Source organism: Pecten maximus, chromosome 1, assembly GCF_902652985.1.
Source record: "Pecten maximus chromosome 1, xPecMax1.1, whole genome shotgun sequence".
NCBI lineage: Eukaryota > Metazoa > Mollusca > Bivalvia > Pectinida > Pectinidae > Pecten > Pecten maximus.
Genome location: NC_047015.1, coordinates 705,298 through 732,394, shown reverse-complemented (window position 1 = coordinate 732,394; position 27,097 = coordinate 705,298). Strand labels below are relative to the sequence as shown.

General features: G+C 39.6%; 1 protein-coding gene across 3 annotated transcripts in view; it reads left to right on the top strand.

The window, feature by feature from the left end:
- LOC117321772 (bifunctional 3'-phosphoadenosine 5'-phosphosulfate synthase-like) overlaps positions 1-21,810 on the top strand; it is a 50,015-nt gene extending 28,205 nt beyond the window's left edge. For 2 of the 3 annotated variants that reach the window (XM_033876326.1, XM_033876335.1), the window contains exons 2-12: positions 874-1,224; positions 1,732-1,870; positions 4,813-4,931; positions 6,475-6,588; positions 6,809-6,920; positions 7,691-7,896; positions 9,407-9,538; positions 10,083-10,212; positions 16,159-16,301; positions 18,881-19,006; positions 20,187-20,562. In XM_033876326.1, coding sequence (XP_033732217.1) covers positions 874-1,224; positions 1,732-1,870; positions 4,813-4,931; positions 6,475-6,588; positions 6,809-6,920; positions 7,691-7,896; positions 9,407-9,538; positions 10,083-10,212; positions 16,159-16,301; positions 18,881-19,006; positions 20,187-20,429 — 1,815 coding nt within the window. In that variant the 3' untranslated portion in view covers positions 20,430-20,562. Of the gene's footprint in view, positions 1-873; positions 1,225-1,731; positions 1,871-4,812; positions 4,932-6,474; positions 6,589-6,808; positions 6,921-7,690; positions 7,897-9,406; positions 9,539-10,082; positions 10,213-16,158; positions 16,302-18,880; positions 19,007-20,186 lie in introns of all 3 variants that reach the window. The other variant, XM_033876316.1, reaches the window with a different exon arrangement.
- Positions 21,811-27,097: the final 5,287 nt, after the last annotated feature.

The window sequence follows — 27,097 nt, the reverse complement described above, 5'->3', positions numbered from 1 at the left end:
AATCGGTCTGTACCGTGTAATCTGTGTGACAGGAATCGGTCTGTACCGTGTAATCTGTGTGACAGGAATCGGTCTGTAGCGTGTAATCTGTGTGACAGGAATCGGTCTGTACCGTGTAATCTGTGTGACAGGAATCGGTCTGTACCGTGTAATCTGTGTGACAGGAATCGGTCTGTACCGGTAATCTGTGTGACAGGAATCGGTCTGTAGCGTGTAATCTGTGTGACAGGAATCGGTCTGTAGCAATCTGTGTGACAGGAATCGGTCTGTACCGTGTAATCTGTGTGACAGGAATCGGTCTGTACCGTGTAATCTGTGTGACAGGAATCGGTCTGTACCGTGTAATCTGTGTGACAGGAATCGGTCTGTACCGTGTAATCTGTGTGACAGGAATCGGTCTGTACCGTGTAATCTGTGTGACAGGAATCGGTCTGTACCGTGTAATCTGTGTGACAGGAATCGGTCTGTACCGGTAATCTGTGTGACAGGAATCGGTCTGTACCGTGTAATCTGTGTGACAGGAATCAGTCTGTACCGTGTAATCTGTGTGACAGGAATCGGTCTGTACCGTGTAATCTGTGTGACAGGAATCGGTCTGTACCGTGTAATCTGTGTGACAGGAATCGGTCTGTACCGTGTAATCTGTGTGACAGGAATCGGTCTGTACCGGTAATCTGTGTGACAGGAATCGGTCTGTACCGGTAATCTGTGTGACAGGAATCGGTCTGTACCGTGTAATCTGTGTGACAGGAATCGGTCTGTACCGGGTAATCTGTGTGACAGGTGTGTATGTCAATCTCCACCTAATTTGATTTCCTATGTTCTTGGTTAAATTGTCTTGGTAATATTTAGTTTTGACTTATGTCATTACAGGCGGTGCAGAGGGCGACCAATGTTGTGTTCCAGCCAAACCATGTGTCCAGAGACAAGCGTGGGAAGGTTTTGGGGGCCAAAGGTGGTTTCCGAGGCTGTACCATTTGGCTAACAGGTTTGTCAGGTGCTGGCAAGACCACCATTTCCTTCGCTTTGGAAGAGTACTTGGTTAGTCAGGGTATTCCTGCATACAGTCTTGATGGAGACAACATCCGTACTGGCCTCAACAAGAATCTAGGCTTCACCCCTGAGGATCGTGAGGAGAACATTCGCCGTATATCCGAGGTGGCCAAACTGTTTGCGGATGGTGGAATTGTGTGTATCACTGCCTTCATCAGTCCCTATGAAAAGGTAGAATCAATTTTACATTCATTTCCAATACAGATTGTACAGGTTACTGAAGTAATTCTTTGTTAACCTACAGTACAGTAAACACTTCTTGTTACCACTATTTCTCAATGTAGGTTTTCTATGGTCCTTAGTTGTGCATATTGAATTTTTGAGACTGATCTGAAAACAAGATTGCCATTTTAAGGTTTGACAGTTGAACACTATTACCTCTATTTCACAGATAATTCTTCATTCTTAGATTTCACAGGCTCCCTTTAAGACTGATCGGAAATAAGATGACCAACAGGCAGCCATTTTGAAAGTTGCCAGTTAAAATTTGTTCAAATGATTAAGAGAATGAAGAGTGCCATGTACAAAAACTTTACCTAGCGCATCGTTTTACCTACTGAGTTATTGACTTTTGTTTATTACAGTTCGAGCTTGAGGGGAAATGTCAAAATTTCAATATAAAGATAGAAAATACTTTTGAAATGGTTGTATCATTCTGTTTCCCTTTTTGTACTATAGGACAGAGCTAAGGCAAAGGAGCTTCATGAGGCCAATGGTCTGAAGTTTGTGGAATGCTTCGTGGACACACCCATAGAGATATGTGAAGAGAGAGATGTAAAGGGATTGTACAAGAAGGCCAGAGCAGGCCAGATCAAAGGTATTGTGAAAGACTGGGAATAATGTATGTACGGGGGAATAATGTATCTACAGGGGGGAATAATGTATCTACAGAGGGAATAATGTATCTACAGGGGGAATAATGTATCTACGGGGGAATAATGTATCTACAGGGGGAATAATGTATCTACAGGGGGAATAATGTATGTACAGGGGGAATAATGTATCTACAGGGGGAATAATGTATCTACAGAGGGAATAATGTATCTACGGGGGAATAATGTATCTACGGGGGAATAATGTATCTACAGGGGGAATAATGTATCTACGGGGGGAATAATGTATATACGGGGGAATAATGTATCTACAGGGGGAATAATGTATCTACAGAGGGAATAATGTATCTACAGGGGGAATAATGTATGTACATGGGGAATAATGTATCTACAGGGGAAATAATGTATCTACGGGGGAATAATGTATCTACGGGGGAATAATGTATCTACAGACGGAATAATGTATCTACAGAGGGAATAATGCATGTACAGGGGGAATAATGCATCTACAGGGGGGAATAATGTATCTACAGAGGGAATAATGTATCTACGGGGGGAATAATGTATCTACGGGGGAATAATGTATGTACAGGGGGAATAATGTATCTACAGGGGGAATTATGTATCTACAGGGGGAATAATGTATCTACAGGGGGAATAATGTATCTACAGGGGAATAATGTATCTACGGGGGAATAATGTATCTACGGGGGAATAATGTATCTACAGGGGGAATAATATATCTACAGATGGAATAATGTATCTACAGGGGGAATAATGTATGTACAGGGGAAATAATATATCTACAGAGGGAATAATGTATCTACAGGGGGAATAATGTATCTACAGGGGGAATAATGTATCTACAGGGGGAATAATGTATCTACAGGGGGAATAATATATCTACAGATGGAATAATGTATGTACAGGGGGAATAATGTATCTACAGGGGGAATAATGTATCTACGGGGGGAATAATGTATCAACGGGGGGAATAATGTATCTACGGGGGAATAATGTATGTACGGGGGAATAATGTATCTACGGGGGAATAATGTATGTACGGGGGAATAATGTATCTACAGGGGAATAATGTATCTACAGGGGGAATAATGTATCTACAGGGGGAATAATGTATCTACAGGTGGAATAATATATCTACAGGGGAATAATGTATCTACAGGGGGAATAATATATCTACAGGGGGAATAATATATCTACAGAGGGAATAATGTATCTACAGGGGGAATAATGTATCTACGGGGGGAATAATGTATCTACAGGGGGAATAATGTATCTACAGGGGAATAATGTATCTACAGAGGGAATAATGTATTTACAGGGGGAATAATGTATTTACAGGGGGAATAATGTATCTACGGGGGGAATAATGTATCTACAGAGGGAATAATGTATCTACAGGGGGAATAATGTATCTACGGGGGGAATAATGTATCTACAGGGGGAATAATGTATCTACAGGGGGAATAATGTATCTACAGGGGAATAATGTATCTACAGAGGGAATAATGTATTTACAGGGGGAATAATGTATCTACGGGGGGAATAATGTATCTACGGGGGAATAATGTATCTACAGGGGGAATAATGTATGTACAGGGGAATAATGTATCTACAGGGGGAATAATGTATCTACGGGGGAATAATGTATCTACGGGGGAATAATGTATGTACAGGGGAATAATGTATCTACAGGGGGAATAATGTATCTACGGGGGAATAATGTATCTACAGAGGGAATATTGTATCTACAGAGGGAATAATGTATCTACAGAGGGAATAATGTATCTACAGAGGGAATAATGTATCTACAGGGGGAATAATATATCTACAGAGGGAATAATGTATCTACAGGGGGAATAATATATCTACAGGGGGAATAATATATCTACAGGGGGAATAATATATCTACAGGGGGAATAATGTATATACAGGGGAATAATGTATCTACAGAGGGAATAATGTATCTACAGAGGGAATAATGTATCTACAGGGGGAATAATATATCTACAGGGGGAATAATATATCTACAGAGGGAATAATATATCTACAGGGAGAATAATATATCTACAGGGGGAATAATGTATCTACAGGGGGAATAATGTATCTACGGGGGAAATAATGTATCTACGGGGGAATAATGTATCTACAGGGGGAATAATGTATCTACAGGTGGAATAATATATCTACAGGGGGAATAATGTATCTACAGGTGGAATAATATATCTACAGGGGGAATAATATATCTATAGGGGGAATAATGTATCTACAGGGGGAATAATGTATATACAGGGGGGAATAATGTATCTACAGGGGGAATAATGTATCTATTAGGGTATAGGGTTATAATGTATCTACAGGGTATATGGTTATAATGTATCTACCAGGGTATATGGTTATAATGTATCTACAGGGTATATGGTTATAATGTATCTACCAGGGTATATGGTTATAATGTATCTACCAGGGTATATGGTTATAATGTATCTACAGGGTATATGGTTATAATGTATCTACCAGGGTATATGGTTATAATGTATCTACAGGGTATATGGTTATAATGTATCTACCAGGGTATATGGTTATAATGTATCTACCAGGGTATATGGTTATAATGTATCTACAGGGTATATGGTTATAATGTATCTACCAGGGTATATGGTTATAATGTATCTACCAGGGTATATGGTTATAATGTATCTACAGGGTATATGGTTATAATGTATCTACCAGGGTATATGGTTATAATGTATCTACCAGGGTATATGGTTATAATGTATCTACCAGGGTATATGGTTATAATGTATCTACAGGGTATATGGTTATAATGTATCTACAGAGTATATTAGAAGGATTTTAATGTTAAAACTGCTGCTTTGTATTAATTCTTTCTATTGTGTTACAGGCTTCACAGGTGTAGATGCTAAGTATGAACGCCCCTCTGATCCCGACATCCGTGTGGAGGCCGGCAAGGACTCCATTGATGAGTGTGTACAGCGTATTGTACAGCATTTATTGGACCTGGTAAGATTGGAGTTATCTCCCTTTCTATGTTCTTGCTGTGGTGATTATAGATCTAGAGTTGGTTGATTTTAGGAACACCTCGATACCTCAACCCCGATATAATTATGAGTTGATTCTGAGATCACATTTTCTTCATTTGATCATTCAAAGTATTTCATAAGTGGTTTGATGTAATACAGATGTAGAAAAATAATATACATGATTTTAAATATTATTGTACAATAGAACAATATAGTATTATAGTAGAAGAAAATAATATACAGTATAATGTAGAATAGATCATTACGTAGTATTACATTTAAATAGAAAAGTTTAAAGTAGAAGAGAACAATATATAGTATTATAGTAAATAGAACAATATATAGTCAATATATAGTATTATAGTAAATAGAACAATATATAGTATTATAGTAAATAGAACACTATATAGTATTATAATAAATAGAACAATGTATAGTAAATAGAACAATTTATAGTAAATAGAACAATATACAAATGTATAGTAGAAGAGGACAATATATTGCATTATAGTGAAACAATAAGTAAAATAAAACATTAATAGAACAATAAATAGTAGCTTTCACATTATGGTTTAGTGTTTTTTATCCTCCATCCAACAAAGTTGGCGGGGGATATACAAATAGGTTCCGTCCATCCGGATTCGCATTCCGCACAATATCTTTTGAAGGAATGATAAGATATTTATGAAACTTGCATGGTGGAAGTATTTCCTAAATCTCTTGCTCAAGTTTAATTATCGGCAAATTTCGCACATATTTAATGAGACTGCTGTGATCTGATTGGCAGATTACTTTCCACACAATATCTTTTAAAGGAATGATCAGGTTTTTATGAAACTTGCTTGGTAGACTTTAATTACCTAACCCCCTCCTATAGTTTGATTATCTTCATATTCCGCGCATGATAAATGAGGTTGCTGTGACCTGATTGGCTGATTGGTTTCCGCAGGATATACTTTCTAAATGCTATGTCATGTGTTTTATATTAATCATGTTGCCCACTTTAATTTCATGTAATACAATATTTGCATCGGTCGAGGATCTTGACTATGTTCTTGTTGTATGTTGGATGAGTACTGATTCTAAAACTGCTTGGGGCAATATTGGCACCCTGGAGCATTTTGAAATGTTCAAGATAGCTTAATTAAACTGAGCCTTCTGGCAGCCACACCTAGCTGTTGCACACAGATGATCACTAATGTAACTGCTCACAGACGATCACTAGTGCAACCACATTTGTTCATCTGCAGAATTCCAGGGGCAGCTGGGGGTATGTTAGGTAGTGTAACAGGTGAAAGAGATTTTGATGCTTCATCAAGATCAGGTGGCCTTCCTCAGGATTTCAGCCATCTTTAATATTTGAAAATGATTAAGGGTGCCAGAGTGGCAGTTCTGGGATCAGCATCTCTCCAACATGCAAAAATAACTAAAAAAGATTATGTGGACGATAATGCAAGGTTTAGATAGAAATTGGCAACCAGACTATAGAATTCAGCTTGACTTCCGAGTTTGATGTTTGACAGGAAGTAGTTCCAACAACAGCTGTCAACACTGTGCACGAGCTGTTTGTTCCTGAGAACCAGGTTGAGACCGTAAGGGCTGAGGCGGAGAACTTGCCATCACTGGAGATCACCAAGGTCAGCTCTTCTTTGGTTGATATGAATATTGATTTTTAGCTCACCTGGCCATAAGGGCTTGTTCTATTGATATTGTATAAGAAATTATATTTTTCTATGGGTGTAGAAAATTTGAATGTTCTAGGGGGTAAAAACTTAAAAAGAAATTAAAATTGTGTTTTTGATATTGGATGAAAAATTAAAGATTGTTTATGAAGTACTAACCTGCTTTCTCTTACAGCTGGACAAGCAATGGACCCAAGTCCTGGCGGAGGGGTGGGCGTCGCCCCTTAAAGGCTTTATGAGGGAGAGAGAATATCTTCAGTGTCAACATTTTGGTTGTCTGTTAGATGGCAAGTATCATCATCGGTTGAAAATCCATAAACAGTCCTTGTTATTGCTATTTTCTTGAAAAGTTCCACAGGGATTTCCCCAAATTTCATATCTTCTCCAAGCTAAGCTTGGTCCCTGGTTGTGCATGGTACTGGCAGCCATTTTGAATTTTAACAGTTGAAGTTTGTTATCTCTATTTTTGAGAGAAGATATTTCTGAAACTTGATGTGTGGGTTTGCCTTGGTCACCAGTTGTGCCGCTTCAAATTTGAGTCTGATCAGGAAAACAAATTGCTGACGGTTGGCCATCTTGGATTTTGACATTTAAAATTTGTTATTATTGGTTTCCTATGTTATCAACTGATTAAAAGGAAGGGGGGGAGGGGGGAAATAGGGGAAAAGATTATTCAATGACCAGCTCCAAGATTCTTCAGAGATCGCTTGTATTTTGAAGTACAGAGTACAGAGTTGTCCCCCTTTGACCAGACCATTGCTGTGTTTAAATTGTACTGGCCTGAGGTCTAGAAAAGTTTGGAGTATGTGATATTTATTAATAGCTCCATACAATTACTCTAGGACATAGGAAGAGTAACTCTATATCTAAATATTGGGTCCTTAAATATAAAGATGTGATTTTGATAGCACAGAAATCACTCATTAATAGTGTAAATCATCAGGAATTACAAAAGTTGTTAATGTAAAAATATTTGATTACAAAATTTAACTATTTCCTAAAGCTATGAAATGGCGTTGAGGTTTGTTTGACCAGATGTGTTTGATGTGGTGTACAGGTGGAGTGTCAAACCAGTCCATACCAGTGGTATTGCCAGTACAGACTGGTGATAAGGAGAGGCTTTGTGGATGTGAGGCTATGGCATTATGTTATGAAAACAAGTGTATTGCTGTGTTGAGGAAACCAGAGTTTTATCCGCACAACAAGGAGGAGAGGTGCTGCCGTCAATTCGGTACCAGCAACAAGGGGCATCCTTATGTCAAGGTAGGATACCAAGAAATGTTATAAAAACTTGGGTAGAAGTTAACAGTCAATTCTTCTTACAGAAAGAGTTTGATTGGACAAAAGCAAAAATTACTGACATTTGCTTAGTTGCAACATTTATCTGTTCTGAATTAGTCCTTTAATAGCTTTGTTTTTAACTCCTGAGTAACATAAAATGCTTCCTTTGCCTTCAAAGTAATTTCTATGTTTTGTAACACTAAGAGTTCCACATTTACATACAAAATGGAGAACATCCATATTTTGTATACATAGATTTCCTAAATAATTTCTTACAACACAAAAGAACTTCCATATTCTGTAACACGAAAGAACTTCCATATTTTGTAACACAAAAGAACTTCCATATTCTGTACCACAGAAGAACTTCTATATTCTGTAACACAAAAGAACTTCCATATTCTGTAACACAAAAGAATTTCTATATTTTTGTAACACAAAAGAACTTCCATATTCTGTACCACAGAAGAACTTCCATATTCTGCCGTAGACCGGTGGTTTTTCTCCGGGTACTCCGGCTTTCCTCCACCTCGAAAACCTGGCACGTCCTTAAATTACCCTAGCTGTTAATAGGACGTTAAACAAAAACAAACCAAACCAAACCAAAGTACCACAAAAAAACTTCCATATTCTGTAACACTAAAGAACTTCCATATTCTGTAACACTAAAGAACTTCCATATTCTGTAACACTAAAGAACTTCCATATTCTGTACCACAGAAGAACTTCCATATTCTGTACCACAAAAGAACTTCCATATTCTGTAACACAAAAGAACTTCCATATTCTGTAACACTAAAGAACTTCCATATTCTGTACCACAAAAGAACTTCCATATTCTGTAACACAAAAGAACTTCCATATTCTGTACCACAAAAGAACTTCCATATTCTGTACCACAAAAGAACTTCCATATTCGGTACCACAGAAGAACTTCCATATTTTGTAACACAAAAGAACTTCCATATTCTGTACCACAAAAGAACTTCCATATTTTGTAACACAAAAGAACTTCCATATTCTGTACCACAGAAGAACTTCCATATTCTGTACCACAAAAGAACTTCCATATTTTGTAACACAAAAGAACTTCCATATTCTGTACCACAAAAGAACTTCCATATTCTGTAACACAGAAGAACTTCCATATTCTGTAACACAAAAGAACTTCCATATTCTGTACCACAGAAGAACTTCTATATTCTGTACCACAAAAGAACTTCTATATTTTTGTAACACAAAAGAACTTCCATATTCTGTAACACTAAAGAACTTCCATATTCTGTAATACTAAAGAACTTCCATATTCTGTACCACAAAAGAACTTCCATATTCTGTAACACAGAAGAACTTCCATATTCTGTACGACAGAAGAACTTCTATATTCTGTAACACTAAAGAACTTCTATATTTTTGTACCACAATGAGAAATGCCAGATTTCCATACAACATAAATTGCCACACTTCTGTAAGACATACTGCTCTGTTGTAGATGATCTATGAGAGTGGTGACTGGTTAGTTGGTGGAGAACTAGAAGTGATAGAGCGAATTTACTGGAATGATGGACTGGACCAGTATCGACTCACACCAATGGAGTTACGGGCCAAGTTTAGGCAGCTCCAGGTACATCAATTTACCACAAAGTCATCTTTAGTATGGACTCACATTGGTGAAGTGTTGTTTGTAATGACACTTACCTATCAGATTGGCTGCTCGGTGTATGTAACATTGAATTAGTGACCTAAACAACATACACTTGACTTCCTTGTCGCACATAGACACATTATGACCTCACTATTACATGTATAGACACATGACCTCACTGTACATGTAGACATTTGACCTCACTGTACATGTAGACACTTGACCTCACTGTTACATGTAGACACATGACCTTACTGTCACATGTAGACACTTTACCTCACTGTCACATGTAGACAAATGACCTCACTATCACATGTAGACACTTGACCTCACTGTCACATGTAGACACTTGACCTCACTGTCACATGTAGACACATGACCTTACTGTCACATGTAGACACTTTACCTCACTGTCACATGTAGACACTTTACCTCACTGTCATATGAAGACACATGACCTCACTCTCATATGTACAGGGATGACAGAAGTATAACCTAAAACTGTCTTCGTTGTATCTTACAGGCAGATGCAGTGTTTGCGTTCCAACTACGGAATCCTATACACAATGGTCATGCATTGTTGATGGCAGACACCAAAAAGAGGCTACTAGAGAAAGGCTACAGAAAACCTGTGTTACTTCTGCATCCTCTTGGTATGTAGGATAGGAAACACCCTCTGTGTATGTAGGTTAGGACACATCCTCTGGGTATGTAGGATAGGATATATCCTCTGGGTATGCAGGATAGGATACATCCTCTGGGTTTGTAGGATAGGAAACACCCTCTGTGTATGTAGGTTAGGACACAACCTCTGGGTATGTAGGATAGGATACATCCTCTTGGTATGTAGGTTAGGACACATCCTCTGGGTTTGTAGGATAGGATACATCCTCTGGGTATGTAGGATGTGATACACCCTCTGGGTATGTAGGATGTGATACACCCTCTGGGTATGTAGGATAGGATACATCCTCTGGGTATGTAGGATAGGACACATCCTCTGGGTTTGTAGGATAGGACACATCTTCTGGGTATGTAGGATAGGACACAACCTCTGGTTATGTAGGATAGGACACAACCTCTGGGTATGTAGGATAGGATACATCCTCTTGGTATGTACGATAGGATACATCCTCTGGTTATGTAGGATAGGACACATCCTCTGGGTATGTAGGATAGGATACATCCTCTTGGTATGTAGGATAGGACACATCCTCTGGTTATGTAGGATAGGATACATCTTCTGGGTATGTAGGATAGGATACATCCTCTGGGTATGTAGGTTAGGACACATCCTCTGGGTATGTAGGATAGGATACATCCTCTGGGTATGTAGGATAGGATACATCCTCTGGGTATGTAGGATAGGATACATCCTCTGGGTATGTAGGATAGGATACATCCTCTGGGTATGTAGGATAGGATACACCCTCTTGGTATGTAGGATAGGATATATCCTCTGGGTATGTAGGATAGGACACATCCTCTGGGTATGTAGGATAGGATACATCTTCTGGGTATGTAGGATAGGACACATCCTCTGGATATGTAGGATAGGATACATCCTCTTGGTATGTAGTATAGGATATATCCTCTGGGTATGTAGGATAGGATACATCCTCTTGGTATGTAGGATATGACACAACCTCTGGGTATGTAGGTTAGGACACATCCTCTGGGTATGTAGGATAGGATACACCCTCTTGGTATGTAGGATAGGATATATCCTCTGTGTATGTAGGATAGGATATATCCTCTAGGTATGTAGGATAGGACACATCCTCTGGGTATGTAGGATAGGATACACCCTCTTGGTATGTAGGATAGGATATATCCTCTGTGTATGTAGGATAGGATATATCCTCTAGGTATGTAGGATAGGACACATCCTCTGGGTATGTAGGATAGGATACATCCTCTGGGTATGTAGGATAGGACACGTCCTCTGGGTATGTAGGATAGGATACATCCTCTGGTTGTGTAGGATAGGATATATCCTCTAGGTATGTAGGATAGGATAATCCTCTAGGTATGTAGGATAGGATACATCCTCTGTGTATTGTAGGATAAGACACATCCTCTGTGTATGTAGGATAGGACACATCCTCTGGGTATGTAGGATAGGATACATCCTCTGGTTATGTAGGATAGGATACATCCTCTGGTTATGTAGGATAGGATATATCCTCTAGGTATGTGTAGGATAGGATGCATCCTCTGGTTATGTAGGATAGGATACATCCTCTGGGTATGTAGGATAGGATATATCCTCTAGGTATGTGTAGGATAGGATACATCCTCTGGTTATGTAGGATAGGATATATCCTCTAGGTATGTGTAGGATAGGATGCATCCTCTGGTTATGTAGGATAGGATACATCCTCTGGGTATGTAGGATAGGATATATCCTCTAGGTATGTAGGATAGGATACATCCTCTGGGTATGTAGGAAAGGATACATCATCTGGGTATGTAGTATAAGAGACACTCTCTAGGTATGTAGGATAGGATACACCCTCTACGTATGTAGGATAGGACACAACCTCTAAGTATGTAGGATAGGACACAACCTCTAAGTATGTAGGTTAGGACACATCCTCTGGGTTTGTAGGATAGGATACATCCTCTGGGTATGTAGGATAGGATACATCCTCTGGGTATGTAGGATAGGATATATCCTCTGGGTATGTAGTATAGGACACAACCTCTGGTTATGTAGGATAGGATACATCCTCTGGGTATGTAGTATAGGATACATCCTCTGGTTATGTAGGATAGGATACATCCTCTGGGTATGTAGGATAGGACACAACCTCTGGGTATGTAGTATAGGATACAACCTCTAGGTATGTAGTATAGGATATATCCTCTAGGTATGTAGGATAGGATACAACCTCTGGGTATGTAGGATAGGACACAACCTCTGGGTATGTAGGATAGGACACAACCTCTAGGTATGTAGGATAGGATACATCCTCTAGGTAATTAGGATAGGATATATCCTCTAGGTATGTAGGATAGGACACAACCTCTGGGTATGTAGGATAGGACACAACCTCTAGGTATGTAGGATAGGATACATCCTCTAGGTAATTAGGATAGGATATATCCTCTAGGTATGTAGGATAGGATACATCCTCTGTGTATGTAGGATAGGATACATCCTCTGGGTATGTAGGATAGGATATATCCTCTAGGTATGTAGTATAGGACACAACCTCTGGTTATGTAGGATAGGATACAACCTCTGGGTATGTAGGATAGGACACAACCTCTGGGTATGTAGGATAGGATACAACCTCTGGGTATGTAGGATAGGATACATCCTCTGGGTATGTGTAGGATAGGATACATCCTCTGGGTATGTAGGATAGGATACATCCTCTGGGTATGTAGGATAGGATACAACCTCTAGGTATGTAGGATAGGATACATCCTCTAGGTATGTAGTATAGGATATATCCTCTAGGTATGTAGGATAGGATACAACCTCTGGGTATGTAGGATAGGACACAACCTCTTGGTATGTAGGATAGGACACATCCTCTTGGTATGTAGGATAGGATACAACCTCCGGGGATGTAGGATAGGATACAACCTCTGGGTATGTAGGATAGGACACAACCTCTGGGTATGTAGGATAGGATACAACCTCTGGGTATGTAGGATAAGACACAACCTCTGGGTATGTAGGATAGGATACAACCTCTGGGTATGTAGGATAGGACACAACCTCTTGGTATGTAGGATAGGATATATCCTCTGGGTATGTAGGATAGGATACATCCTCTGGGTATGTAGGATAGGATACATCCTCTGGGTATGTAGGATAGGACACATCCTCTGGGTATGTAGGAAAGGACACATCCTCTTGGTATGTAGGATAGGATATATCCTCTAGGTATGTAGAATAGGATACATACTCTGGGTATGTAGGATAGGATACATCCTCTGGTTATGTAGGATATGATACATCCTCTGGTTATGTAGGATAGGATATATCCTCTAGGTATGTAGGATAGGACACATCCTCTGGGTATGTAGGATAGGATATATCCTCTGGTTATGTAGGATAGGATATATCCTCTAGGTATGTAGGATAGGATACAACCTCTGGGTATGTAGGATAGGACACAACCTCTGGGTATGTAGGATAGGACACAACCTCTAGGTATGTAGGATAGGATACATCCTCTAGGTAATTAGGATAGGATATATCCTCTGTGTATGTAGGATAGGATACATCCTCTGGGTATGTAGGATAGGATATATCCTCTAGGTATGTAGTATAGGACACAACCTCTGGTTATGTAGGATAGGATACAACCTCTGGGTATGTAGGATAGGACACAACCTCTGGGTATGTAGGATAGGATACAACCTCTGGGTATGTAGGATAGGATACATCCTCTGGGTATGTGTAGGATAGGATACATCCTCTGGGTATGTAGGATAGGATACATCCTCTGGGTATGTAGGATAGGATACAACCTCTAGGTATGTAGGATAGGATACATCCTCTAGGTATGTAGTATAGGATATATCCTCTAGGTATGTAGGATAGGATACAACCTCTGGGTATGTAGGATAGGACACAACCTCTTGGTATGTAGGATAGGACACATCCTCTTGGTATGTAGGATAGGATACAACCTCCGGGGATGTAGGATAGGATACAACCTCTGGGTATGTAGGATAGGACACAACCTCTGGGTATGTAGGATAGGATACAACCTCTGGGTATGTAGGATAAGACACAACCTCTGGGTATGTAGGATAGGATACAACCTCTGGGTATGTAGGATAGGACACAACCTCTTGGTATGTAGGATAGGATATATCCTCTGGGTATGTAGGATAGGATACATCCTCTGGGTATGTAGGATAGGATACATCCTCTGGGTATGTAGGATAGGACACATCCTCTGGGTATGTAGGAAAGGACACATCCTCTTGGTATGTAGGATAGGATATATCCTCTAGGTATGTAGAATAGGATACATACTCTGGGTATGTAGGATAGGATACATCCTCTGGTTATGTAGGATATGATACATCCTCTGGTTATGTAGGATAGGATATATCCTCTAGGTATGTAGGATAGGACACATCCTCTGGGTATGTAGGATAGGATATATCCTCTGGTTATGTAGGATAGGATATTTCCTCTGGGTATGTAGTATAGGATACATCCTCTAGGTATGTAGGATAGGATACATACTCTGGGTATGTAGGATAGGATACATCCTCTGGTTATGTAGGATAGGATATATCCTCTAGGTATGTAGGATAGGACACGTCCTCTGGGTATGTAGGATAGGACACATCCTCTGGGTATGTAGGATAGGATACATCCTCTGGGTATGTAGGATACGACACATGCTCTGGGTATGTAGGATATGATACTTCCTCTGGGTATTGTAGGATAGGACACATCCTCTGGGTATGTAGGATAGGACACATCCTCTGGGTATGTAGGATAGTATACATCCTCTGGGTATGTAGGATAGGAAACACCCTCTTGGTATGAAGGATAGGATACATCCTCTAAGTATGTAGGATAGGATATATCCTCTGGGTATGTAGGATAGGACACATCCTCTGGGTATGTAGGATAGGACACAACCTCTGGGTATGTAGGATAGGACACATCCTCTGGGTATGTAGGATAGGATACATCCTCTTGGTATGTAGGATAGGATACATCCTCTGTGTATTGTAGGATAGGATACATCCTCTGGGTATGTAGGATAGAACACAACCTCTGGGTATGTAGGATAGGACACATCCTCTGGATATGTAGGATAGGATACATCCTCTGGGTATGTAGGATAGGATATATCCTCTGGGTATGTAGGATAGTATACATCCTCTGGGTTTGTAGGATAGGATACATCCTCTGGATATGTAGGAAGGATACATCCTCTTGGTATGTAGGATAGGATACAACCTCTGGGTATGTAGGATAGGACACATCCTCTGGGTATGTAGGATAGGATACATCCTCTGTGTATGTAGGATAGGATACATCCTCTGGGTATGTAGGATAGGATATATCCTCTGGTTATGTAGGATAGGACACACCCTCTGGGTATGTAGGATAGGATACATCCTCTGGGTATGTAGGATGTGATACATCCTCTGGGTATGTAGGATAGGACGCATCCTCTGGGTATGTAGGATAGGATACATCCTCTGGGTATGTAGGATAGGATACATCCTCTGTGTATTGTAGGATAGGATACATCCTCTGTGTATGTAGGATAGGATACATCCTCTGGGTATGTAGGATAGGACACGTCCTCTGGGTATGTAGGATAGGACGCATCCTCTGGGTATGTAGGATAGGATACATCCTCTGGGTATGTAGGATAGGATACATCCTCTGTGTATGTAGAATAGGATACATCCTCTGGGTATGTAGGATAGGACACATCCTCTGTGTAATGTAGGATAGGACACATCCTCTGGGTATGTAGGATAGGATACACCCTCTGGGTATGTAGTATAGGATATATCTTGTCACCAATGGTATGGTTTATAGATCTTTTGATGATCTGTAATACTATACAGTTCCTAATAATTTGTGTTTTATGTAGGTGGATGGACGAAAGATGATGATGTACCACTGCCAACACGCATGAAGCAGCACCAAGCTATATTGGAAGACAAAGTTCTCGACCCAGGCAGCACTGTACTTGCAATATTCCCTTCACCTATGATGTATGCAGGCCCTACAGAGGTATGCATCTATACAATTGCTCTAATCCATCAATCAGAACTCCTTGGATGTGCTTCAAACATGACCGCAAGTGTAGGAATATATAAAAAATTCAAAACTTTTGTTGCTGGAGAAGATTTACTCTCAAATGATGCAGAGGAAAGAAACAGTTGGTACATAGTTATTGAGTCTGAACAAAGAAAACATATTTCAAACCTTAAGATTTATGTATGGGAGAAACAATACTCTCTCAATATTAACATTCTCTACAGAACAAGTTCAGTATGAGATAATTGGAACATGTTAGGGGTACATGTTAGGGGTCATGTCTGACAGAAGTTTAGTATAGGGTAAGGGGTACATGTTAGGGGTCATGTCTGACAGAAGTTTAGTATAGGGTAAGGGTACATGTTAGGGGTACATGTTAGGGGTACATGTAAGGGGTACATGTTAGGGGTACATGTTAGGGGTACATGTTAGGGGTACATGTAAGGGGTACATGTTAGGGGTCATGTCTGACAGAAGTTTAGTATAGGGTAAGGGTACATGTTAGGGGTCATGTCTGACAGAAGTTTAGTATAGGGGAAGGGTACATGTTAGGGGTCATGTCTGACAGAAGTTTAGTATAGGGTAAGGGGTACATGTTAGGGGTCATGTCTGACAGAAGTTTAGTATAGGGTAAGGGGTACATGTTAGGGGTACATGTTAGGGGTCATGTCTGACAGAAGTTTAGTATAGGGTAAGGGTACATGTTAGGGGTCATGTCTGACAGAAGTTTAGTATAGGGGAAGGGTACATGTTAGGGGTCATGTCTGACAGAAGTTTAGTATAGGGTAAGGGTACATGTTAGGGGTCATGTCTGACAGAAGATTGGTATAGGGTAAGGATTACATGTTAGGGGTCATGTCTGACAGAAGATTGGTATAGGGTAAGGATTACATGTTAGGGGTACATGTTAGGGGTACATGTTAGGGGTCATGTCTGACAGAAGATTGGTATAGGGTAAGGGGTACATGTTATGGGTACATGTTAGGGGTACATGTTATGGGTACATGTTAGGGGTACATGTTAGGGGTACATGTTAGGGGTACATGTTAGGGGTACACGTTAGGGGTACATGTTAGAGGTATATGTTAGGGGTACATGTTAGGGGAACATGTTAGGGGTACATGTTAGGGGTACATGCTAGGGGTCATTTCTGACAGAAGTTTAGTATAGGGGAAGGGGTACATGTTAGGGGTCATTTCTGACAGAAGTTTAGTATAGGGGAAGGGTTACATGTTATGGGTACATGTTAGGGGTCGTGTCTGACAAAAGTTTAGTATAGGTTAAGGGTACATGTTAGGGGTCATGTCTGACAGAAGTTTGGTATAGAGTAAGGGTACATGTTAGGGGAACATGTTAGGGGTACATGTTAGGGGTCATGTCTGACAGAAGATTAGTATAGGGTTAGGGGTACATGTTAGGGGTACATGTTAGGGGTCATGTCTGACAGAAGATTAGTATAGGGTAAGGGGTACATGTTAGGGGTATATGTTAGGGGTACATGTTAGGGGTCATGTTAGGGGTCATGTCTGACAGAAGATTGGTATAGGGTAAGGGGTACATGTTAGGGGTACATGTTAGGGGTCATGTCTGACAGAATATTGGTATAGGGTAAGGGGTACATGTTAGGGGTCATGTCTGACAGAAGATTAGTATAGGGTAAGGGGTACATGTTAGGGGTACATGTTAGGGGTCATGTCTGACAGAATATTGGTATAGGGTAAGGGGTACATGTTAGGGGTACATGTTAGGGGTACTTGTTAGGGGTACATGTTAGGGGTCATGTCTGACAGAAGTTTAGTATAGGGTAAGGGGTACATGTTAGGGGTACATGTAAGGGATACATGTTAGGGGTCATGTCTGACAGAAGTTTAGTATAGGGTAAGGGGTACATGTTAGGGGTACATGTTAGGGGTCGTGTCTGACAAAAGTTTAGTATAGAGTAAGGGGTACATGTTAGGGGTCATGTCTGACAGAAGAATGGTATAGAGTAAGGGGTACATGTTATGGGTACATGTTAGGGGTACATGTTAGGGGTCATGTCTGACAGAAGATTGGTATAGGGTAAGGGGTGCATATTAGGGGTCATGTCTGACAGAAGATTGGTATAGGGTAAGGGGTACATGTTAGAGGTCATGTCTGACAGAAGATTAGTATAGGGTAAGGGGTACATGTTAGGGGTACATGTTAGGGGTACATGTTAGGGGTCATGTCTGACAGAAGAATGGTATAGAGTAAGGGGTACATGTTAGGGGTCATGTCTGACAGAATATTGGTATAGGGTAAGGGGTACATGTTAGGGGTACATGTTAGGGGTACATGTTAGGGGTCATGTCTGACAGAAGATTGGTATAGGGTAAGGGGTACATATATGTGCACATGACAGATTTCTGTTGTTTTGTAGATTGATAGGACAACATTTCCTTATAGAAGTCCCTTTAATGGTACAATATATGAAGTACAAGATATAAGATTATCTGAAAATTATTGCATTCTTTTGATTTCTGGAATAACAGAGTAAACGTAGCTGTAAACAACCTGTCTATCATTTACAGGTGCAGTGGCATGCAAAAGCCCGAATGGCTACAGGAGCTAACTTCTATATTGTGGGCCGGGACCCAGCAGGAATGCCACACCCTGACGGCAGCAGAGATCTATTTGATCACACACACGGTTCTAAGGTACAACTTTATTAATATTGTCTGACGATAACTGTTGTCTGTTGCTATGTTGTCCACTAATGAATGATGTCTGTTTCTCTCTTGTCCAGAGGTAAATGATATCTGTTGTCTAGTGCTAACTGATGTCTGTTGCTATGTTGTCCAGAGATAATTGATGTTTGTTGCTATGTTGTCCAGTAGTAATTTATGTCTGTTGCTCTGTTGTTCATTGTAAATGTTGCTATGTTGTTGAGTGTTTAATTATGTTTGTTGCTATGTTGTCCAGAAATAACTGATGTCTGTTGTCCAGAGATAATTGATGTCTGTTGCTCTGTTGTCCAGAGATAGTTTATGTTTGTAGCTCTGTTGTCCAGAGATAATTGATGTATGTTGCTCTGTTGTCCAGAGATAGATGATGTCTGTTGTCCAAAGATAATTGATGTCTGTTGCTCTAATGTCCAGAGATAGTTTATGTTTGTAGCTCTGTTGTCCAGAGATAATTGATGTATGTTGCTCTGTTGTCCAGAGATAGATGATGTCTGTTGTCCAGAGATAATTGATGTATGTTGCTATGTTGTTCAGTGATAACTGATGTCTGTTGCTATGTTGTCCAGAGATAATTGATGTATGTTGCTATGTTGTTCAGTGATAACTGATGTCTGTTGCTCTGTTGTCAAGTATTAACTGATGTATGTTTCTCTGTTGTCCAGAGATAATTGATGTCTGTTGCTATGTTGTCCAGAGATAACTGATGTATGTTGCTATGTTGTCCAGAGATAACTGATGTCTGTTGCTATGTTGTCCAGTGTTTGATGTTTGTTGCTGTGTTGTCCAGTGATAACTGATGTCTGTTGCTCTGTTGTCCAGTGATAACTGATGTCTGTTGCTATGTTGTCCAGAGATAACTGATGTATGTTGCTCTGTTGTCCAGAGATAATTGATGTCTGTTGCTATGTTGTCCAGTGTTTGATGTCTGTTGCTCTGTTGTCCAGAGATAATTGATGTCTGTTGCTATGTTGTCCAGAGATAATTGATGTCTGTTGCTATGTTGTCCAGTGTTTGATGTATGTTTCTCTGTTGTCCAGAGATAACTGATGTCTGTTGCTCTGTTGTCCAGTGTTTAATGTTTGTTGCTATGTTGTCCAGTGATAACTGATGTATCCTGTGATGTGTTGATAACTGTGTTATTCCGTTTTTCCAGGTATTGACAATGGCTCCTGGTCTAACACAACTTGAGATAGTCCCCTTCAGAGTAGCAGCCTACAACACCAAACTCAAACAGATGGCATTCTTTGATCCTGACAAGAAGGAAGATTTTGATTTCATCTCCGGCACTCGCATGCGTAAGATAGCTCGAGAAGGAGCCAATCCTCCAGACGGCTTCATGGCACCGCGAGCCTGGAACGTCCTCAAAGAGTACTACCAGTCCCTTGTACAGAAATAAACTAGCAATCCATAGTGTGGGCAGATATATTTTAAAACATTTCAAAGCTTATGAACACTTAATTTTTTTGAGGGAATATGGAAAACATTTATTTAGTGCTTTACTTTTAACTGTGGACCAGAATTTACTACTTGACATTGGAAATGTCAGTCATCAGCGGCTGTGATTTTTATTATCTTTTGATATTTCTTTTTAGACTTTGTAGTATCATGGTATGAGGGCAACTCTAGTAAGAACACAGGAATGCAGAAACATTTTCTGTCTGGTATAGATACTGTTTTTTATAATAGTGACTGTAACATGTGACAGTAGTTGTCACTTTTCTGATACAAGTTCTACATGTAACTGTTCAACATATGTTGTAGCTCCTCTGACATCAGGTATGACTCCTGTGACATCAAGTCGTGACTGGTGTGGCATCAGTTGTGACTCCTGTGACAATAATTTTGACTTGTGTGGCATTGGTTGTGACTAGTGTGACAATATTTGTGACTCAGGTGACCATAAGTGTGACTGGTGTGGCATAAGTGTGATTGCTGTGACAAATGATGTGACTCGTGTTATATAAGTTGTTACTTATGTGACCTAAGATGTGACTTGTGTGACATACATGTGACTCCTGTGACAACATGTCTTGTTACCTTTGTGAGTTAGATGTTTACTCCTGTTATTATGGAAGTTCTGTGAACGTTTTTTTATCTTTACTCAAACAATTTTTATGGACCAAGTATTTTAATTGACCAATGTTTATATAGACAAAGGGGAATGTTATACACTAAACAAAGGATTTTACTTGTGAGTTGTCTTGATGATGCAATAATGACAACATGTCAGTTGTTATTACATGTTAATGTATCAGTATATTTGTTGTAGATTGATGTTTACACTGAGAAAAGATTTAAATTACCATTTTGGTGTTGTTCATTTTTATAAACATTATAAAGATTTACATTATGTAAAAAAAGTAAACAATAGTTCTACAAATGTAAATACGACATCTTGTCTCTAGGTCTTGCACTCATAATACCTCACCTGGACAAACAACATCATTGAATGATTACAACAGCTTTCTGATTTACCATGGAATCTTTACTGCTTTATAACAGTGTTATTGCATGTTCATCCAGATTTGTAATTTATAAATATTCATCATGTGCTTAATATTATTTAGATTTATCTGTGGGACAAATTATGTTTTGTTATTTAAAATGAAATAAACAGTTACTTTACAATGGCAATAAAATTTAAACAGTTTTGATTTTGTAAAGGTTATACAAATGAATTTAATGTTATGTGGTACCGAATCTGAACATGTTACAGTAGTACATTGATTGTACAAAGAGATATATCAATATCGATTAAATATCTAGATAATCTACAATGTGTCTTCTTATTTATAGTATCTTGTCATCTAAGCTGTCTCGCGTGTCATTGAAACTTTAAAATATCTTCCATGTTATTGGAACTGTACCAGTGTCTTATATAATTGGCACTTTTAAGTGTCTCAGATGTCATTGACACTTTTAAAGGTCTCACACGTCATTCACACATTACAGTGTCTCACACGTCATTCACACTTTACTGTGTCTCACACGTCATTCGCACTTTACAGTGTCTCGCACGTCATTCACACATTACAGTGTCTCACACGTCATTCACACATTACTGTGTCTCGCACGTCATTCACACATTACTGTGTCTCACACGTCATTCACACTTTACAGTGTCTCACACATCACTGTCTCACATGTCATTCACACGTTACTGTGTCTCACACGTCATTCACACATCACTGTCTCACATGTCATTCACACGTTACTGTGTCTCACACGTCATTCACACTTTACAGTGTCTCACATGTCATTCACATATTACAGTGTCTCACACGTCATTCACATATTACAGTGTCTCACACGTCATTCACACTTTACAGTGTCTCACACGTCATTCACATATTACAGTGTCTCACATGTCATTCACACTTTACAGTGTCTCACACGTCATTCACACATTACAGTGTCTCACACGTCATTCACATATTACAGTGTCTCACACGTCATTCACACATCACAGTGTCTCACACGTCATTCACACTTTACAGTGTCTCACAGGTCATTCACACATTAGTGTCTCACACGTCATTCACACTTTACAGTGTCTCACAGGTCATTCACACATTAGTGTCTCACACGTCATTCACACTTTACAGTGTCACACACGTCATTCACACATTACATTGTCTCACACGTCATTCACACTTTACAGTGTCTCACACGTCATTCATATTTTACATTGTCTCACACGTCATTCACACTTTACAGTGTCTCACACGTCATTCACACTTTACAGTGTCTCACACGTCATTCACACATTACAATGTCTCGCACGTCATTCACACTTTACTGTGTCTCACACGTCATTCACACTTTACAGTGTCTCACACGTCATTCACACTTTACTGTGTCTCACACGTCATTCACACTTTACAGTGTCTCACACGTCATTCACACATCACAATGTCTCACACGTCATTCACACTTTACTGTGTCTCACACGTCATTCACACTTTACAGTGTCTCGCATGTCATTTATACGTCATTCATATTTTACAATGTCTCACACGTCATTCACAGTTTACAGTGTCTCGCACGTCATTCACACTTTACAGTGTCTCACACGTCATTCACACGTCATTCACACATAACAATGTCTCACACGTCATTCACACTTAACAGTGTCTCACACGTCATTCACACTTTAGTGTCTCACACATCATGCACACTTGACAGTGTCTCACGTCATTCACACATTACAGTGTCTCACGTCATTCACACTTTACAGTGTCTCACACCTCATTCACACTTTACAGTGTCTCACACGTCATTCACACATTACAGTGTCTCGCACGTCATTCACACATCACGGTGTCTCACACCTCATTCACACTTTACAGTGTCTCACACGTCATTCACACTTTACAGTGTCTCACACGTCATTCACACTTTACAGTGTCTCACACGTCATTCACACTTTACAGTGTCTCACACGTCATTCACACTTTACTGTGTCTCACACGTCATTCACACTTTACAGTGTCTCACACGTCATTCACACATTACAATGTCTCACACGTCATTCACACTTTACTGTGTCTCACACGTCATTCACACTTTACAGTGTCTCGTATGTCATTTATACGTCATTCATATTTTACAATGTCTCACACGTCATTCACAGTTTACAGTGTCTCACACGTCATTCACACTTTACAGTGTCTCACACGTCATTCACACATAACAATGTCTCACACGTCATTCACACTTAACAGTGTCTCACACGTCATTCACACTTTAGTGTCTCACACATCATGCACACTTGACAGTGTCTCACGTCATTCACACATTACAGTGTCTCACGTCATTCACACTTTACAGTGTCTCGCACCTCATTCACACTTTACAGTGTCTCACACGTCATTCACACGTCATTCACACATAACAATGTCTCACACGTCATTCACACTTAACAGTGTCTCACACGTCATTCACACTTTAGTGTCTCACAGATCATGCACACTTGACAGTGTCTCACGTCATTCACACATTACAGTGTCTCACGTCATTCACACTTTACAGTGTCTCACACCTCATTCACACTTTACAGTGTCTCGCGTCATTCACACATTACAGTGTCTCGCACGTCATTCACACTTTACAGTGTCTCACACGTCATTCACACTTTACAGTATCTCACACGTCATTCACACTTTACAGTGTCTCGCACGTCGTTCACATTTTACAGTGTCACACATCATTCACACATTACAGTGTCCCACACGTCATTCACACATCACAGTGTCTCACACGTCATTCACATATTACAGTGTCTCACACGTCATTCACACATCAGTGTCTCACACCTCATTCACACTTTACAGTGTCTCACGTCATTCACACATTACAGTGTCTCGCACGTCATTCACACTTTACAGTGTCTCACACGTCATTCACACTTTACAGTATCTCACACGTCATTCACACTTTACAGTGTCTCGCACGTCGTTCACACTTTACAGTGTCACACATCATTCACACATTACAGTGTCCCACACGTCATTCACACATCACAGTGTCTCACACGTCATTCACATATTACAGTGTCTCACACGTCATTCACACATCAGTGTCTCACACGTCATTCACACTAAAGTGTCACACACGTCATTCATACATTACTGTGTCTCGCACTTCATTCACACTTTACAGTGTCACACACGTCATTCACACATTACATTGTCTCACGTCGTTCACACTTTACAGTGTCTCACACGTCATTCACACTTTACGGTGTCTCACACGTCATTCACACATTACAATGTCTCACACGTCATTCACACTTTACTGTGTCTCACACGTCATTCACACTTTACAGTGTCTCACACGTCATTCACACATTACAATGTCTCACACGTCATTCACACTTTACTGTGTCTTTACAGTGTCTCACACGTCATTCACACATTACAATGTCTCACACGTCATTCACACTTTACTGTGTCTCACACGTCATTCACACTTTACAGTGTCTCGCATGTCATTTATACGTCATTCATATTTTACAATGTCTCACACGTCATTCACACTTTACAGTGTCTCACACGTCATTCACACTTTACAGTGTCTCGCACGTCATTCACACATAACAATGTCTCACACGTCATTCACACTTAACAGTGTCTCACACGTCATTCACACTTAACAGTGTCTCACACGTCATTCACACTTAAGTGTCTCACACATCATGCACACTTGACAGTGTCTCACACGTCATTCACACATTACAGTGTCTCACGTCATTCACACTTTACAGTGTCTCACACCTCATTCACACTTTACAGTGTCTCACACGTCATTCACACATTACAGTGTCTCGCACGTCATTCACACATCACGGTGTCTCACACCTCATTCACACTTTACAGTGTCTCACACGTCATTCACACTTTACAGTGTCTCATACGTCATTCACACATTACTGTGTCTCGCACTTCATTCACACATTACAGTGTCTGCACGTCATTCACACATTACAGTGTCTCGCACGTCATTCACACATCACAGTGTCTCACACGTCATTCACACATTCCAGTCTCATACGTCATTCACACTTTACAGTTTCTCACACGTCATTCACACTTTACAGTGTCAGGCACTTATTCTCAAAGCAAATATACTACAAAAGCAAAAATACCTGATGATAAAATTCAAGCACTAGTTTTTGGTCGTCGACCCGAATTTTGTGAAACGTAACTAAAACTTTCGTGATATGCACTAATATTGTTTTCGGTGTCTAAAAAGTTGTGACAGGCACAAGAATTTCCCTCTATGTCTAAAAAATAAATAAGCACTAATTCTCTCTTTGCTGTCTAAAATTTGGTGATGTTTCCGATTATTCTACAGTTTGTACTAGTTTAGCCGGCCGATACTAGAAATATGGGACAGTGTCTAAAATTAGAGAAAAGCACTAGTTTTTTATGGGAGGCTTGTCTCGCATTATAGCATCAGCTGCACTGGCTTTCGTTGCGGAACCAATCATTTTGTACCTCAAGCGGCTATCTCCATAATCACGGGAGACAACTTGTACATATCAGCATTATACACATTTATCTCGACATTATTTTTGAATGTTGTGATTTTTTATCAATTCTCATTATAAAAGCACCAATAAGAAATATATTTGATTTTATACCGACTTTGAATGACATCAGAGCCTATTATAATTTATAACCAGAGTCATATATACATATGTAACAGGAGAGGAGAAAATGTAGCGGCCAGACCGGGGTTCGAACCCGGGACCTCCGAATACTAGCCGGATGCTCTACCAATTAAGCTACCTGGTCACCGATGATCGATCCAGTCCAGTCCCACTACACATATATATATATATGTGTCTCTGTTATACCCAAGTATATCCACACAAGTACCCAGTTGACAGACGATCAAATATTTTACGTTAATCTGATTGCAAGTAGAAACTAACGACATGCATGAATAAAAAAAAAACTCCAGCTTTTTATGGAAGAGATAATATTTCAACCACCATATAATGTATTGATATTTTGCTAGGCCTAATTAACATCTTATAATATAAATAAAAAAAACTTGGGCTGTGTACATCATGGATTTTATCTCTGGTTGTACATGTAACTGTTAATAGACCGATTTGTCCTTCAGTTGATTTTTTTCAAAGTTTACAAGCAGCTTTACTGATTCAGACGTATATCAATAATCTTCCACAAACATTAAAGAAATATGTCAGGAAAAGAACTATACTCAGTTATTGGAAAATTTTCAGCAGACATGTTTTCTTAAATAGGAATAACCAGATATAGACATTTCATCTTATACAAATGTAGCTTTCTGACTATAAAATCCAATTTTAAAGTTCTTATTTTATGACCTCAGACCTTGACGTTTCCCGGGGCCTTTAGTCCTTTGATTATTATACTTCTTTTCACAGTTTATTTTGCAGTTTCGTTTGGTTCATATATGATGTAGTTGAACTATATATGCATTTATAAAAAATATCAAGACTTCAAATAATGTGCTATTACACGGAAATGTATATACGGAATTTGAGACGTCAGGTGATAATCTGGTTTGCCA